At 46.0% G+C, this 15,163-nt stretch overlaps 1 protein-coding gene across 3 annotated transcripts in view; it reads left to right on the forward strand.

The window, feature by feature from the left end:
* utp3 (UTP3 small subunit processome component) overlaps positions 1-15,163 on the forward strand; it is a 30,891-nt gene that overhangs the window by 4,076 nt on the left and 11,652 nt on the right. For all 3 annotated transcript variants that reach the window (XR_013500548.1, XR_013500547.1, XM_078239028.1), the window contains exons 3-12: positions 955-1,011; positions 4,183-4,239; positions 5,640-5,733; positions 8,811-8,885; positions 10,448-10,569; positions 12,423-12,575; positions 13,271-13,342; positions 13,439-13,479; positions 14,481-14,577; positions 14,952-15,131. Coding sequence is in view for 1 of the 3 variants with exons in the window: in XM_078239028.1 (XP_078095154.1) it covers positions 955-1,011; positions 4,183-4,239; positions 5,640-5,733; positions 8,811-8,885; positions 10,448-10,569; positions 12,423-12,575; positions 13,271-13,342; positions 13,439-13,479; positions 14,481-14,577; positions 14,952-15,131 (948 nt within the window). In the remaining 2 variants the exon portion in view is untranslated. The remainder of the gene's footprint in view (positions 1-954; positions 1,012-4,182; positions 4,240-5,639; positions 5,734-8,810; positions 8,886-10,447; positions 10,570-12,422; positions 12,576-13,270; positions 13,343-13,438; positions 13,480-14,480; positions 14,578-14,951; positions 15,132-15,163) is intronic.

The raw sequence follows: 15,163 nt of genomic DNA on the forward strand, positions 1-15,163 counted from the left end.
CATTTAAGATGGATTTGAGAAAGAATTTCTTCTCAGAGTGGTGAATCTTTGGAATTGTTTACCCAGGAAGCTGTGGAGACCGAGTCCTTGGACATTTTCAAGGCTAAGATTGAAAGGTTTTTATTAAGTTGGGGTGGGGAATCAAGGGTTATGGAGAGAAGGCAGGAAAGTGGGCTTAATGAATATTAGTGTGATCTTATTAAGTAGCGGAGCAGACTCAAGGGGCTGAAGGGCCTACTCCTGTTCCCTATTTCTTATGCCCCTCCCACTGCGTTACTCTCCAGCCTGAGCAGATGTCCTGAACCCTGGCACTGGGCTGGCAACACAGCTGAGCTGACTCTCACGCTTGGCTACTGAGAATTGAATCCATTCCCCTGACTATATTATCCCTTGCTGCCACTATTTACTCGCCCCACTTGAATAGCATCCTGTACCTAGTCTGTTTACAAAGGCTGAGACTCCTCCATTCTATATTTTCAATCCCCTTATCTGTCTCACACATAGTCACACCTTCCTGTCCCTGATCATGGACCAAATTAGAAGATCCTATCCTAAGTGGTGCTTTTTCTCAGAATATGGCCAGTCCACAGACTGGCGGCTCCCCTGCTCTGTTTAAAATGAATCTCCGTGCTCCTTTTAAAATGAAGTTTCCACCGCGCTCCACAACATATTTGACCGAAAAACTGAGGAGACAAAAGATAACTTAAAAACCTGAATCAGTTGAATAGTTTTTAAAATTTCCCCGTGTGTGTGATTGCATAGTCTAGGTTACTGCATCCGTATTTCAGACTATCAGCCATCTTTGAACTTGACATGGTCAAAACTGCGCTGCTACCCGATTGGCTGCCATATTGAGGGCGGGTAGGTGTTGAGCTGCCATACTTGCAGTTGTGACAATGAAGCGGAATGTGAGACTGGAACTGAAAGCACTCGTTTCCATTCTTCCCCTTGTAGAATTCTTCGGAATATTTCAATGATGATGTGGATGAATTTCATGAGAAGAAGCTGCAGGTGAGTCTGAGATATTGCTGACAACTGTAACTCCGCGGTCAGTGAAATCATATTTTACTTCCAGATGTGCAATTGCATGTTAGCCAATCTCCCAAGGTATTGCTCATGGAGAGTTGAGACAAGAGCAATCTGCAGGTGAAGCACACTGAAGAAGGATGAGCGAAACTGAAGGGAATTTGGGCAATGGTTGGGATATAGGAATTTTTCTGCAATACAGGTTGACAAGCTTAGAGATGCAAAGCCAAATTAGTAAAGTGGCGTGACAGGACAAAGGGTGTAGTTAAGTATGACAAATGTAGACATAAGAATTTATTATAAGACAGTTAACTGAAAAGTGACTATGATATAACAGCAGGAAGTGTGGTTACAAGACCATGGGCCTGATTCTCCCATCGCGACATGCTAATTTTTTTGGCACGCGAGTTGGGAGATGCACGAGCAGGCCATTTCGCGGGGATTCACGCATGCCTCAGGAATGCATGCACGTCTCCCACCGCCGGAGAGCAGGCGCGGTCAAGACCACGCTGGAAACCGGTGGGAAGACCAGGTAAGTGATTTTAATCTGTCTGTAATGTAATTTAAATGTCATTATCGGGCCCGGGACTGAATTCTCCAGGCCCGATAACATCTCCCACCCCCGCCAGGAGTATTTCACTCCGGGGTTTAGAGTAGCTCCCCACTTTCGAGGAACTAGCGGGAGATCCCCCTGCCCACCCCAGGGATCAGATGGCAGGGGGGTGGTACCCCCTGGGCATGGGCACCCTGGCAGTGCCAGTGTGTGCCTCCAGGCATTGCCCAGGGAGCACCTTGGCACTGCCTGTCAGGCAGTGCCATGGGGCGGGGCCTATTTGTGGGCAGGGTTTTGGGGCGATCAGTGGGGGGGGTCCCGCTGCCACTCTGCATGGGGATCAGTCGGGGCTGGAGGGAGGCCAGGGATCGGGGCAGGGTGAGGGTGGCAGGGCGTGGTTGGTCTGCCTCCCATTGCGGGGGGGGGGGGGGGGGGGGGTTGTACTTGTGAGGCCGCGATCGGGTCATGGGGGGGTGGGCTGGAGGGGCAGCATTGCGAGGGTCCCGTGCTGACCAGTGATCGAGGTGGCCAGCAAACTGCAGGCTGACAGTGCGGGGCCACTGGGCATGTGCACGGGGCCACTGGGCATGTGCAGAGGCCCAGAACTGTCAGATTCTGGCCTGAATAGGCCCTGTCCCCAGCTTTTAATATTCACGATTATAAGACAGTTAACTGAAAAGTGACTTTGAAGGAAGTATGGTTAGAAGACCACGGGCCTCTGCATTGCACAGTGTGTGGGAGATTCGAGTCTGAACTCCCATTGAAAACAATTGTGAATTACACCATTTTTCCCGCCAATTCAGCACTTAGAATTTTTGGGGGAGAATCACCCCCCATGTGTTCAGACATCAGATTTTTTAAATATATAAATGATGCACACGGTGGGGGGGTGTGGGGTGGACGCTGGGAGGAGGAGAGACATTTTTATAGAGCTAATCTATAAAGAGTACGTTTCAGTAAAATAATAAAATCAAACGCTTGAATCTATCATCAAGGAAGAAATAGCGAGACATCTGGATATAAATTGTCCCATTGGGAAGACGCAGCATGGGTTCATGAAGGGAAGGTCATGTTTGACTAATTTGGTGGAATTCTTTGAGAACATTACATGTGCAGCGGACAATGGGGAACCTGTGGATGTGGTGTATCTGGATTTCCAGAAGGCATTTGACAAGGTGCCGCACCAAAGACTGCTCCATAGGATAAAGGTGCACAGTGTTACGGGTAATGTATTAGCATGGATAGAGGATTGGTTAACTAACAGAAAGCAAAGAGTGGAGGTAAATGGGTGTTTTTCTGGTTGGCGATCAGTGACTAGTGGTGTGCCTCAGGGATCAGTGTTGGGACCGCAATTGTTTACAATTTACATAGATGATTTGGAGTTGGGGACTAAGTGTGGTGTGTCAAAATTCGCAGATGACACTGAGATGGGTGGAAGAGCAAAGTGTGCAGAGGACGCTGAAAGTCTGCAAAGAGATATAGATAATCTAAGTGAGTGGGCGAGGGTCTGGCAGATGGAGTACAATGTTGGTAAATGTGAGGTCATCCATTTTGGTAGGAATAACAGCAAAATGGACTATTATTTAACTGGTAAAAAATTGCAGCATGCTGCTGTGCAGAGGGACCTGGGTGTCCTGGTGCAGGAATCTCGAGGAGTTGGTTTGCAGGTGCAGCAGGTAATTAAGAAGGCAAATGGAATTTTGTCCTTCATTGCTAGAGGGATGGAGTTTAAAAACAGCGAGGTTATGTTGCAGCTGTATAAGGTGCTGGTGAGGCCACACCTGGAGTACTGTGTACAGTTTTGGTCTCCTTATTTGAGAAAGGATATACTGGCACTGGAGGGGGTGCAGAGGAGATTCACTAGGTTGATTCTGGAGTTGAGAGGGTTGGCTTATGAGGAGAGACTGAGTAGACTGGGGCTACACTCATTGGAATTCAGAAGAATGAGGAGAGATCTTATAGAAACATATAAGATTATGAAGGGAATAGATAAGATAGAAACAGGGAAGTTGTTTCCACTGGCAGATGAAACTAGAACAAGGGGGCATAGCCTCAAAATAAGAGGAAGCAGATTTAGGACTGAGTTGAGGAGGACTTTCGTCACACAAAGGGTTGTGAATCTGTGGAATTCCCGCCCAGTGAAATAGTTGAGGCTACCTCATTGAATGTTTTTAAGGCAAGGATAGATACATTTTTGAACAGTAAAGGAATTAAGGGTTATGGTGAGCGGGCGGGTAAGTGGAGCTGAGTCCACAAAAAGATCAGCCATGATCTTATTGAATGGCGGAGCAGGCTCGAGGGGCCAGATGGCCTACTCCTGCTCCTAGTTCTTATGTTCTTACCTTAAATATCCTTTTTCCACATATCTGAAAACCAAACGCATTGAAAAGCCAAACTTTTTGAACAGACCCTGTCATGAATAAACATGACAACCGGTCCGATATTTTGCAAAGTAGATATCCAAAAATATCCGAATACCGAAACGCAATCGGCCCCGGATTTCGCATAAAGGATACTCAAACCTGTGCTAGCATGTACTCTCCGCTGTCAAAATCCTGAATCGTCCTCATTGTCGGTGTTGACGGTGCCATTTTGTGTTACAGAAGCTGCTGGCTGATGGAGTCATGCTGGATGATGCGAGTGGAGACTCTGGGGATGAGGTGAGTGTGACCAACTCTACTGGGAGGATATAACAGCTGTCAAAGATCTTTTGTTCCTCAATTCACTGGTGAAAATGTACGTGCAAAAAGGACTTGTATTGCATCCTCTTTGAGAATTAAGGGTTATGGTGAGCGGGCGGGTGGGATTCCAATGCTCCTAAAAGTAAAATGCACATACACACACAGCCTCTTTCGTGACCTGTGGGTGTCCCAAAGTGCTTTACAGACAATGAAGTATGTTTGAAGTGTAGTCGCTGTTATTAGGAAATGTAACATAACAAGGTACCACAAACAGCATAGTGGTAGCAAACAGATTCATTTTAGTTAATTGAAGCCAAATGTTGGCCAGAACACTGGGGAAAACTTTGACATAGCTTCTGCCCCCATCTAAGAGGTTTAATATCTCATCTGTAAAAAAAATGACACCTTTCACAATGTAATACTCTGTCCCTACTGCATAGGAGAGACAGGCTAGATTTTGTTCTCGAACCTCTGGATTGGGACTTGAACTTACAACCGTCTATTCCAGATGAGAATGGTACCAGCTGAGCCACAGCTGGTTTGGAAGATGGACATGCTCATACAGGGCAGGTCTGGGAAGATTTCGTTTCCCATGATCAGCTGATAGTTACTTCTGTGAAATCATGGCTTTTAGAAGACAATCCAGTTAGTTTCTGTTCTATAAGTTACTGATGTTCAGAATAACGTTTTAAAGTTTACTTATTAGTGTCACAAGTAGGCTTACATTAACGCTGTAATGAAGTTACTGTGAAAATCCCCTAGTCGTCACACTTCGGCGCCTGTTTGGGTACACTGAGGGAGAATTTAGCATGGCCAATGCACTTAACCAGCACATCTTTCGGACTGTGTGAGGAAACCGGAGCACCCGGAGGAAACCCACGCAGGCACGGGGAGAACGTGCAAACTCCGTACAGACAGTGACCCAAGCCGGGTCCCTGGCGCTGTGAGGCAGCAGTGCTAACCACTGTGCCACCATGCCGCCCATGTTAGCCCAACAGTTGGTGGAAGCCCTTGGGTCACCTGAGGTAATACCACTGTCAAACCCACCTAAATCCAACAAAAATGTTGTAGTTTCCTGGGGCATGTGGCATGCCCGTTTATAATTTTCCCTTCTTCTCACCTGCCTGAGATTTCTGTGTCGGTACTTTACTTACCTCTCCTTCTGTCCCTGCACATTTCTGCTTTGGTGATGTCTCCACTGTAGGACTTGCCTCTTCATTAGGTGTGAATTAAAAGGAAGCTAGTCAGTGAATAATGCATCTTCATTTCGCTTGCATTATTACATGGCATAGATGTGTTACAGCAGAAGTTAATAGTGGCAATTAACCAATTAGCAATTTTCCCCTAAAATTTGCCACTTGGTCTTTGTCCTGAAACAGGAAGAGGTGATGCCCTTGAACATTCCTGACTCTGATGAGGAAGATGAGGAAGATGTTGACATGGATAGTGACCTTGAGGACAAATCGGAGGCTGGTGAGTGTACTGATGCAACCCATCAGATTTTATTTGTATAATGAATCCAGTTTCATCAAAACTCATCAATCATATCCCACCTCCCCATTCTGAAATTCCCTTGAGTGAGATCAATGAAGGGAAATCCTGGGCAATTGCAGGGAGGGGTTAGATAAATAGTTCCAGGATATCAGCACCACAATATATCCAGGGCAACTGGTTTGATTAGTAAGTTTGCGGATGACACAAAGGTTGGTGGATTTGCGGATAGTGATGAGGACCATCAGAGGATACAGCAGGATATAGATCAGTTGGAGACTTGGGCGGAGAGATGGCAGATGGAGTTTAATCCGGACAAATGTGAGGTAATGCATTTTAGAAGGTCTAATACAGATAGGAAATATACATAAATGGCAGAACCCTTAAGAGTATTGATAGGCAAAGGGATCTGGATGTACAGGTACACAGGTCACTGAAAGTGGCAACGCAGGTGGAGAAGATAGTCAAGAAGGCATACGGCATGCTTGCCTTCATAGGCTGGGGCGTTGAGTTTAAAAATTGGCAAGTCATGTTGCAGCTTTATAGAACCTTAGTTAGGCTGCACTTGGAATATAGTGTTCAATTCTGGTCGCCACACTACCAGAAGGATGTGGAGGCTTTGGAGAGGGTACAGAAAAGATTTACCAGGATGTTGCCTGGTAAGGAGGACATTAGATATGAGGAGAGGTTGGAGAAACTTGGTTTGTTCTCACTGGAGCGACGGAGGTTGAGGGGAGACCTGATAGAAGTCTACAAGATTATGAGAAGTATGGACAGAGTGGATAGTCAGAAGCTTTTTCCCAGGGTGGAAGAGTCAATTACTGGGGGGGCACAGGTTTAAGGGGCAAGGTTTAAAGGAGATGTACGAGGCAGATTCTGTACGCAGAGGGTGGTGAGTGCCTGGAACTCGTTGCTGGGGGAGGTAGTGAAAGCGGTACAGTAGTGACTTTTAAGGGGCGTCTTGACAAATGCATGAATAGGATGGCAATAGAGGGATATGGTTCCCGGGAGGGTAGGGAGTTTTAGTTCAGTCGGGCAGCATGATCGGTGCAGGGTTGGAGGGCCGAAGGGCCTGTTCCTGTGCTGTCATTTTCTTTGTTCTTTGTTCTAAAGGTGCACTTATCAGCACCCCAGAACTAACTTTAATGGAGCTCTGTGGGGGATGTGCTGTAGTGACCCCTGGTGGTAGCAATGACATTCTGCAAGAAGTAAATTGAACTGAAATACAACTTTAAGCAAGATGCCATTTACATGTCGTTCTTTTAAGGATAAGCACTGTAAGAGTTTTAACAACACCAGGTTCAAGTCCAACAGGTTTATTTGGTAGCAAATGCCATTAGCTTTCGGAGCGCTGCTCCTTCGTCAGATGGAGTGGATATCTGCTCTCAAAAGGAACAGATTCTAGTGAGATTAATGTTCCAATTTCTTGTTGACCAAGTCCTACCAGTTGTGGCACCCATTTCAAATTACTGTTTACTAAATCCTACAAAATTACCTTGCCTTGTGAATTCTGGTAATTTGTTAAAAAAGAAAACTGATTTAGAAACATAGAAAACTACAGCACAAAACAGGCCCTTCGGCCCCACAAGTTGTGCCGAACATATCCCTACCTATTCGGAGAGGAATTTCCCAGATTTTCTTTTCCCCATATTGGCCCTGGGGTTTTCACTCTGGGTTTTCGCCTCTCCCTGGAGATCACATGGTCTGGAATGGGGGGGTGGGGGTGAGTTAATAGGTTGTGATGAACAAAGCATCGTAGCTGTGAGGGACAGCTCGGTGGATAGGATATTGGTATGTAGATAGGCTGGAAAATTGGGCGGGGATCCTGGATTCAGGATTCAATCCTGGACCAGGGAGCGGCGCGGGCTTGGAGGGCCGAAGGGCCTGTTCCTGTGCTGTATTGTTCTTTGTTCTTTGTTCTACCTATAACCCTCCATCCTATTAAGTCCCATGTACTCGTCCAGGAGTCTCTTAAAAGACCCTATTGAGTTTGCCTCCACCACCACTGACGGCAGCCGATTCCACTCGCCCACCACCCTCTGTGTGAAAAACTTCCCCCCTAACATTTCCCCTGTACCTACCCCCCAGCACCTTAAACCTGTGTCCTCTGGTAGCAGCCATTTCCACCCTGGGAAAAAGCCTCTGAGAGTCCACCCGATCTACGCCTCTCAACATCTTATACACCTCTATTAGGTCTCCTCTCATCCTACGTCTCTCCAAGGAGAAAAGACCGAGCTCCCTCAGCCTATCCTCATAAGGCATGCCACTCAATCCAGGCAACATCCTTGTAAATCTCCTCTGCACCCTTTCAATTTTTTCCACATCCTTCCTGTAATGAGGCGACCAGAACTGAGCACAGTACTCCAAGTGGGGTCTGACGAGGGTCTTATAAAGCTGCATCATTATCCCTGGACTCCTAAACTCAATCCCTCGATTGATAAAAGCCAGCACACCTTACGCCTTCTTAACCACTTCCTCCACCTGCGGGGCCAATTTTAGAGTCCTATGGACCCGGACCCCAAGGTCCTTCTGACCCTCCACAGTACTAAGAGTCTTTCCCTTTATATTGTACTCCTTCATCCCATTTGACCTGCCAAAATGGACCACTACGCATTTATCTGGGTTGAAGTCCATCTGCCACTTCTCCGCCCAGTCTTGCATCCTATCTATGTCCCTCTGTAACTTCTGACATCCCTCCAGACTATCCACAACCCCACCAACCTTCGTGTCGTCGGCAAACTTACCAACCCACCCCTCCACTTCCTCATCCAGGTCATTTATGAAAATGACAAACAGCAAGGGTCCCAGAACAGATCTCTGGGGCACACCACTGGTGACCGACATCCATTTAGAAAAAGACCCATCTATACCCACTCTCTGCCTCCTTTGGGCAAGCCAGTTCTGCATCCACAGGGCAACAGCCCCTTGGATCCCATTTCTTGTTCTATGTTTATGAACCATCTGACCTGTACCTGATAAAATACCAGAAACTATTCTCCTGCAAGTGCTGAATTATTTGCTTTACTGTAAAGCTCATGTTTGCTTGTCTTGTTTTGCAGGCCTCCCCAGCGAGTTGGCCTGGGGCCAGAGGAAAAGGGCCTATTACAATACGGACTATGTGGACGAGCTTCCGCGTAAGTGTAATCATTTCTCATTTTGAACCTGCTTCAACAGGAAAAGAAAGGTACCCTCCATGCATTGTACCCCTTACTTTGTGGACAGATCTCTTTATTTTTGTCGCATGTAATGCACAGAGAGCTTCTCGCCACCTTGTGAATTCAGTGGAATTAAAAATAGGGAATGTATAACAGATCAGTTATCACCGGAAAGCGAAAATGGGTTCACGCTTTGGATGGCAACCCTTCATCAGAACTGACAATACTGCAATCACTCCTGTTCTCTGTGAGCTTATGTACACTAGGCTGTGCTCATTCAGATGTCCCTTGGCTGGTTTCTGTTCTTGGAATGTGAGACAAGATGGTTTAATGAACACTGGTGAGAATGGACTTGCAGTCCTCTTACATGTTCAGTAGCATCGTGGATTTAATGCAGGTTTGCTCACTTCTTTGCATTTCCTTTGCATGTTTTAGTGTCTGCTTCTCTACCCTCTTATTTAGCCATAATGTGGAGATGCATGCATTGGACTAGGGTGGGCACAGTAAGAAGTCTCTCAACACCAGGTTAAAGTCCAACAGGTTTATTTGGAATCACGAGCACTGGAGTCCACTCACATGATGAAGGAGCAGCGCTCCGAAAGCTTGTGATTCCAAATAAACCTGTTGGACTTTAACCTGATGTTGTGAAACCTCTTACTCTTATCTAGCCCATCGTCGTCGTTAACCAGGTAAAGCTTTACTGATCTGAAGGGCCGTGTATAGAAACGGGATGACCACAATGAAGACTTTCATAAGAACAAAGGAAGTCTTGACCGGTCTGGGTAAAATGACTCCCGATCTTGTCTCCACCACGCTTCTGGAAGAGTTGAGTTCAACCCCAGCTGTTAAGTTACTGTTCAGTGACAAATCCATCACTTGCATGTTCCCGGGAAGTTTCCATGTCTGGGCTGTGTTTTTTATAAGACAGATGCTTGGACACTGGAATCCTGGTGAGATACTCAGCTTGGTATTTTGGAAAGATGGAATCAAATGGGGCATTGGGCCTTGACCAGCAACTGTCTAGTGCTGTGCGTCTTAAATAAATTGAAAAGAATAATTCACTTAAACACACTAGGCTTCAGTCACAAGCACCCACTGTCATTCCTTGTATCCCTGAAGATGCTACATATTGGGTCTGATTCTCTCAACACCCAGCCCTTTGGCAACAATACATGTTGATCTTGGGATGTCTGGATCAGTGAATGTTTATTTTTTCTCTGTAGTTCCTCTTGTCTCTGGGTGACATTCTAGCAATGCATGACCTGTTTGCAGTTCTCCACCAGTGGTCCTGGGAGCTCTGTGAATGCAGCGAGCAGATAATTCCAATTGTTTTTTATCATAGTGGCACAGCTGAAATATGCTGTATTATTGCGTTTTGAATCCAGGCAACCTCTTCCTTTTGACATGAGAACTTCAACTGGGAAATTTATAATCTTGCATTTTCTATTTTGTACTTTGCCATCCTGATGATCATTTACTGGTAAGTCAGGGAGCTGCAGGAATGTATTGTGATCGGTGTCCGGCTGTTTACATATTTGCAGGTGGTAAGCGTCAGGAGGAGGCACTGGCAGAGGCTGAGGAAGAGGAACAAGAAGCTTTGAACATTCAGAAACGTTTGGCTGAAAATCTGACAGAGGATGACTTTGGACTTGACCTTATTCAGGTAACTGGTGGTCTAAGCTGAGCTGTGAAAGTGATTTTTGTACTGGATTCACTGTGCTAAGTTGTACTGAAGGAAAACTTGTGATTTAGTTGAAGCAATGTTTGACAATTAGACATTTCTGGTGTGTTTCTTTACTGAAGTTTTATTTTTAAAGTGCTGATCCTGCATTCCTGCTTTCTGTCTTTCACACCACTGAGTTAAGCACACGTCTCCACTGGGACTCAACTTTCATCTGGCTTTGCAATGCTTAATGTCAGCTACATTCCTCGCCTTCACTTTCTTTGCACCGTGACCCACATGGCGGCGGCGGGGGGAGTGATTTTGTTCTGGTGGAACTGGTGTAGAAAGTAATGGGGAGGCAGAATGCTTCCGTGAGTTAATCTCCGCGACTGCCTGTACCATTGCCAAAAGGTCAATAGAGGGAGAGAGGGTGAGGACGAAGGTAGCTCAGCCTGCTATCATGTGAGATCCAGCCACACATTCACAGAATGCTTTCTACTTAAAAGCTGTTGATGGCTTTATGTTCAGTAGCATTGTCATCGGGGTCTAAGTATAGGACTTGTGACTGAGTGATCTGATGAGTCAGTATTTGCTGCAGTGTCCCATTTCAGACAGTCATTGGATCAGGTATTGGAGTAGTCCGCAAGCCCCTCCAGCATCTCCAAGAAGCTTGGTGTCTATTAGGTCCATCTTTATGCCCTGGTTATAATATTGAGGTCCCTTCACCTTCGTATTAAATGGGCTACCGATCTCCAGTAACCCCTGGTCTCCTTTTATGCCACCAATGACACCTAATGCAGGTCTTCTCCCCGATAATGCTGCACGTTCATGAGGAGTGCCCCCTTTACGGACTAAGTGGTGGATGAATCACCTTAAACCCAGCAAACAAGGAGGCTATCGCTTGGTTTTGGGGGTATGCAGTCAATAAATAAGAATTTGATCCTCTTGTTATTATGAATTATATTTTTAAGCTCTCCCTGAAAGTGAGGGTTGCATCACACTTTGTGGAAGTGGCTCCCAAGCAGCATATACCCACCCGGTGGTGGTGAGGGGAGAGGGGGAGCATGTGCATGTGTGTTTTAAATCTACGCTGTGTCTGTAGCACAACTATTGTATCACAAATAGCTTTCTCTTGCACCCTTTTCATAGTATTTCAGTGCTGTTCCTAAATTTGTAGAGTTGAGAAATCTAGTCCATGTAAATTAAGTAAAGGTATTTTCATATCACATTACTTGAATTTTGCACTGTTTGCTCATACTACTGAGAACTAGATTACAATTCCACAAACTTGCTTCATTGAGAGTCTTAAATAACTGTCCAAAAGGCACCTTCAACCCGCCATATTCTCTGCTGCACTTGTCTGGAAATCCAAGCAAAGCCTAATACGTCTAACTAGAGGGACATTAACACCACATTTGGTGCTAGATTTAAGGGCTTTCTATCCTTAAATCTGATGTGTTTCTCCTCTCCCATCAACTGATCTTAATCACTCTGGAGACTACAATTCTGCTTGCAAATGTTGCAATCTGTGTACCCAGTAGGCACCTGCATTTTAAACATCCAATCACTGACACAAAACCAGCTTTTAAAGGGACCACACTTCCCATTGTACAGGATGGGCAATTGACCGGGACTCCTTTTCTTGATCACTATCCATGTTACATGGTCTGTATGAATATCTGGTGAGAAGATGTCCTGTTGTATGCACACATGATCCTCACGAGATGAATGGGCAATTGGGTGAGATACCTTGACAGCTGCCAGTGCTGCTGAGACTGTATTCCAAAGGAGGGAGAGTTTTCTAGAATGGTTGAGGGAAGATTTGATTACTTCATGGAGTGTTCTTGTTACAGGCTTTTGCCCAGGAGCAGAAAGCTGAGAAAGAACCAGAAGATGATCTGAAAATCAAAAAGGACTTGAAGAAAATGTCCCATAAAGAGAAGATGAAACTGCTGAAGAAAGAGTCACCAGAGCTTCTGGAACTGATTCAGGATTTCAAAGCAAAGGTTAGCAAAACTTTTAAAGCTGCCTTGACTTTATTCATCTGTTTTGGTGTCTTTTCTGGATGATGTTAAATGTCAGATATGTATCTAGTCAAATAGTCATCGATCTTGTGTAAAATTGATCACCGACATGTGTCCAAAACAACATAACTCCTTCCTAATTCTGATAGCTTTAGCTCCATCACTCGCCACTTCCATGCCTGACTCTTCCACTCGCTGATTTCTCTCCTGAGCTCTTGCTGTGAATGAGTGCTCAGGAGCAGGTGGCAAAGGGGAGGAAGCGAGCAAAAGGAGTGTGAGTGAGAGAGTCAAGGCAAGCAGGAGAGAAACAGATAGTGGAGTGGTGAGGATATTGGGATGGGCTGGGGCGCAGTGGGGAGAGGGGAGGGAGGTGTGGAGGAGAGATGGGGAGGTGGATAACGGAGAGACGAGCAGGGCATCACAGGATGAGAGGAGGAGATGGGCAGGGCATGGCAGGATGAGAGGGAGGTAGACAAGGCACTAGGGTGAGAGGGAGAGATGAGCAGGGCGCGGCAGAGAGAGGTGGGCAAGGCACGGCAGAGTGAGAGGGAGGTGGGCAGGGAGAGGGTGAGGCGAGCAGGGTGCGGCAGGGAGAAAGGGAGGTGGGCAAGGTAGGAGGGAGCCTTGGGAAGCTTCTCTGCAAAGCTGTACATTTATTTCTGATTTATCTCTTGTAGCTTGCAGAGTTGAAGGATGTGCTACATCCGCTGCTGGAGATGGTGCGGAGTGGGATGATACCTGCTGGGAAGGTATGGGAACAAAAGAGCTATTTGTGGCGGGGTGGTAATCAAGGGTGTTCAGGCTGTTGGGAGCGTATTGTAACAATTATTCTCTTTTATTCACAGGGTGCCAACTATGTGCAGACCAAGTACCATCTGTACCTGAAGTACGTTTCTTTGGTAGTACCTTGGGGGGGTTTGTAGCCTTTCCAGAGAGTGATCGGCTGGGAGACTAAGAGGCTTTGAACGCAGGGTGTCCAATCTGTTTGCCCCTGGTTACCATATGTAGCTAATTGCAGTTTTGATTAGTAAATGATAATGAGCAATGGACAGACGTGCACTCCAGGCTCATATTCACATGGTGCCTGCATGTGTCCTTTTCATCAGTTTGATGGGAAGGGAAAAAGCGGAGTGTGCAAGTGTTTTTTTTAAATTCTGCGTTTTATTTCCTTGGTTTCTGCTCATTGGTTATCTGTTAAAATGGTATGTAACACTGTTGAAAATGTTGGACTTCAGCACCATGGAAACACTAACGTACTATAGAACAGGGAGCTTCATCCTGTAATAACCATTGAGGGCATGTGGGAATTTCTTGTATAATGCCTGAGAAATATATATACACGGGGGTGGGATGTACACTGAAAATAATTTGCACTCCCATTAGGTCCCTGGAATGAGAGGGTTGTCCAACGATGAGGGATGAAGTAAATTGGGTCCATATTTCCTGGCGTTTGGAAGAATGAGAGCTGATCTTATTGAAACACGCCGAAGAGTGCTTGATGGGGTGGGTGCTGAAAAGGTATTTCCCCGTGTGATTTCCCCCCCCCCCTTGTGGGGGAATTTAGAACCAGGCGGCTCAGTTTAAAATGAGAGGGTCTCCCATTTAACACAAAGGGGAAGCAGAATTTCTCCTCTAGAAGGGTTGTGAATCTTTGGCATTCTCTACCCCAAAATGTTATGGATGCGCCATTGTAGATTAAATTTAAGGCTGAGAGGCAGATTTTTGGGGGATGTGGGGAGCGGGCAGTGAAGTGGAATTTAGGCCCAAGATCAGCCATGATCTTGCTGAATGGTGGCGAAGACTTGATGGGTCTAATGGTTTGCCGCTGCCCTTGTTCTTGTGTCTCATCTCTTTCCACATGTCTGATTTCCTGGTTCTCATCTATAGTTACTGCACAAACATCAGTTTCTACCTGGTACTGAAGGCAAAGCGGATCCCAGTGCACAATCACCCAGTAGTTGAGAGACTGCTCACCTACAGAAATGTGAGTATTGCACGGTTTAACTGCACCAGTTTACGATACATCTCCCCCTATCAATGGATAAGACCCCAGGGACGGCCTGGGCTCATGTTCTGTTTGCATAATAACTAGATTTTGAATGTGAATAAGATTAGCGTAAGGATGTTTCCCTCTGATTTGTTTTATTCTTTCCTACGTCCTCCGCTCCCCCCTCCTCCCCTCCCCCCAAAAACAGAATCAGACTCATAATCCCTGGGTAGGTTGCTGAAGAATCCACAACAATACCCAGTTGTTCGTCATAGATGGTTCCCAGCTAAAAAAAATGCCTGGGTTTAAAAATCAATTGTGCAGATTTCTCCTGTTCTCTTGCAAGTGACAAATATGTTTTCGTCGTGCAGCTGATCAACGACTTGGTTGGAGTGGATGAGAAACTGTCACCTGAAATCCAACAGCTTTTGACCCAAGCTAGTCAAGAGCGTGGATCAGTTACGGAAAAGGATCAACTTGTCTCCGAGGTGAAGAAAGCCCCGATCCAGTTGAGCAAACAAGCTAAAGCTGGACAAACTGCGGGAGAAGAGGTAAGATGGAGGAGGCTTTCCTCCGAGGCTGG

The sequence above is a fragment of the Mustelus asterias genome, chromosome 22, assembly GCF_964213995.1.
Source record: "Mustelus asterias chromosome 22, sMusAst1.hap1.1, whole genome shotgun sequence".
Taxonomy (NCBI): domain Eukaryota; kingdom Metazoa; phylum Chordata; class Chondrichthyes; order Carcharhiniformes; family Triakidae; genus Mustelus; species Mustelus asterias.